At 32.0% G+C, this 1,660-nt stretch overlaps 1 protein-coding gene across 1 annotated transcript; it reads left to right on the top strand.

Moving 5' to 3' along the window:
* Positions 1-212: 212 nt before the first annotated feature.
* LOC142644486 (S-adenosyl-L-methionine:benzoic acid/salicylic acid carboxyl methyltransferase 2-like) lies at positions 213-1,066 on the top strand. Its single transcript, XM_075819085.1, has 3 exons — positions 213-257; positions 328-582; positions 704-1,066. Exons 1-3 carry the CDS (start codon positions 213-215, stop codon positions 1,064-1,066), a joined length of 663 nt encoding a protein of 220 aa, XP_075675200.1.
* The last annotated feature ends 594 nt before the right edge of the window (positions 1,067-1,660 follow it).

Raw genomic sequence — 1,660 nt, 5'->3', positions numbered from 1 at the left:
TCCTTTAAACAAATATACAATCAAACGGAAAACATGACTTTTTAGCACAAAAAAATAAATAAATCATTTCTTCATTTTCCCTTCCATTTACGTGAAATGGAGAGGATTTTGATCTGATTTGCGATGCTCATACGAAGTGCTAAGTAATTTATACTATTTGTAGAATATGAGAATATATTGTCACATTTAAACAAATAATTATCAATTTTATAATGCACACAAAGTGTACAGGTGATAAAATTCATACCCAAATTTTCGTAATTCATTTTGGTATTGGCATTTTCTCTCTTTTCTTTAAATTTTTTTATTTTATTTTATAATTATTAGGTACCTCAAGGGATTAACAATAATAAGGGGAACATATACTTGGGGAAGACAAGCCCTCACAATGTATTCAAGGCATACTTGGAGCAATTTCAGAGTGATTTCTCACTTTTACTTCGCTCTTGTGCTGATGAAATAAAACTTGGAGGGCAAATGATTCTAACCTTTATTGGTAGGAGTATCAAAGATCCCACTAGTAGAGATTGTTGCCTCGTTTGGGAGCTGCTAGCAAAGTGTCTCCTTGACATGGCTGCTGAAGTTAGTTCTTTAACATCTTGATAATTAAAATTTAAAATTAATTCTTCTAATTAAGGGATAATTTTTTGTTTTGTTATCTCACTTAAAAAGTAAAATAATGGCCACAATTTTATGTGTATAGGGGCTAATTGAAGAGGCTGATATCGATACGTTCAATTTGCCTTACTACGATCCTTTCATCAAAGAAGTAAAAACCATTGTTGAAAAAGAGGGATCCTTTGTTATTGATCGACTGGAAACATTTGAAGTCAATTTGGATGCCAATGACAATGATGAAAACAAAAATTACGTGTTCGACAAGTTTACATGTGGTCAAAATGTGTCACATTGCATTAGAGCGATTTTAGAATCCTTGCTTGCTGATCACTTTGGAGAGGCAATTATAGATGATTTATTTGAGAGGTACGCAAAGCGTATTGGTGAGCATCTTTCCATGGAGAAGACAGAGAATTTCAACATCGTAGTTTCAATGGCAAGGAAATGAATAAATCCATGAAACAATGTATCTTGAATAAATAAGATGCAAATTGGGACGCATCATCTTGTTGGACTAGTTACCAGATGTTATGCTTTTGCCTAGTCTAGCTTTTGTTTTTAATAAACTGTTTCTTGTATGCTTGTAGCTATACCATGAGTCTATGACTCTGCATAGTAAACTAAGTGTTGTGCTTTATGTGTGTATGGTTGTGTACTGTGTAGTCAGTAACATATATTTTATGTGTGTGTGATCTTACCTAGTTTACCTTGTGATCATTGTAAGTTGTTTTAATGTTAAATTAGTGTTCTTAATGCTTATTTCCATGCAATGTCTCTAAAAAAAAAGAGGTCAACTATCTTGAGAAGAAAGGGAAATGCAATGTTTGCTGAGTTTCCACTGATTGTGAGTAATGGGAAGTCACAAGAATTGTGGTACAATTAACCAATATTCCTTTTATAATTTTTTTTTTTAAAAAAAAACCTTCTTTTTACATAAGATTTCTACTTAAAAGTAGAAAGAGACAAGACATGAGGAACTAAAGATTATGGAAATAAGCAACAATATTATCACTTTCATGCAAAAAAGTAAATGAGAGATGAG

Source organism: Castanea sativa, chromosome 7 (assembly GCF_040712315.1).
Source record: "Castanea sativa cultivar Marrone di Chiusa Pesio chromosome 7, ASM4071231v1".
NCBI classification, from domain to species: Eukaryota; Viridiplantae; Streptophyta; class Magnoliopsida; order Fagales; family Fagaceae; genus Castanea; species Castanea sativa.
The sequence above is the reverse complement of the archived record's forward strand: the minus strand, read 5'-3'. Positions and strand labels throughout refer to the sequence as shown.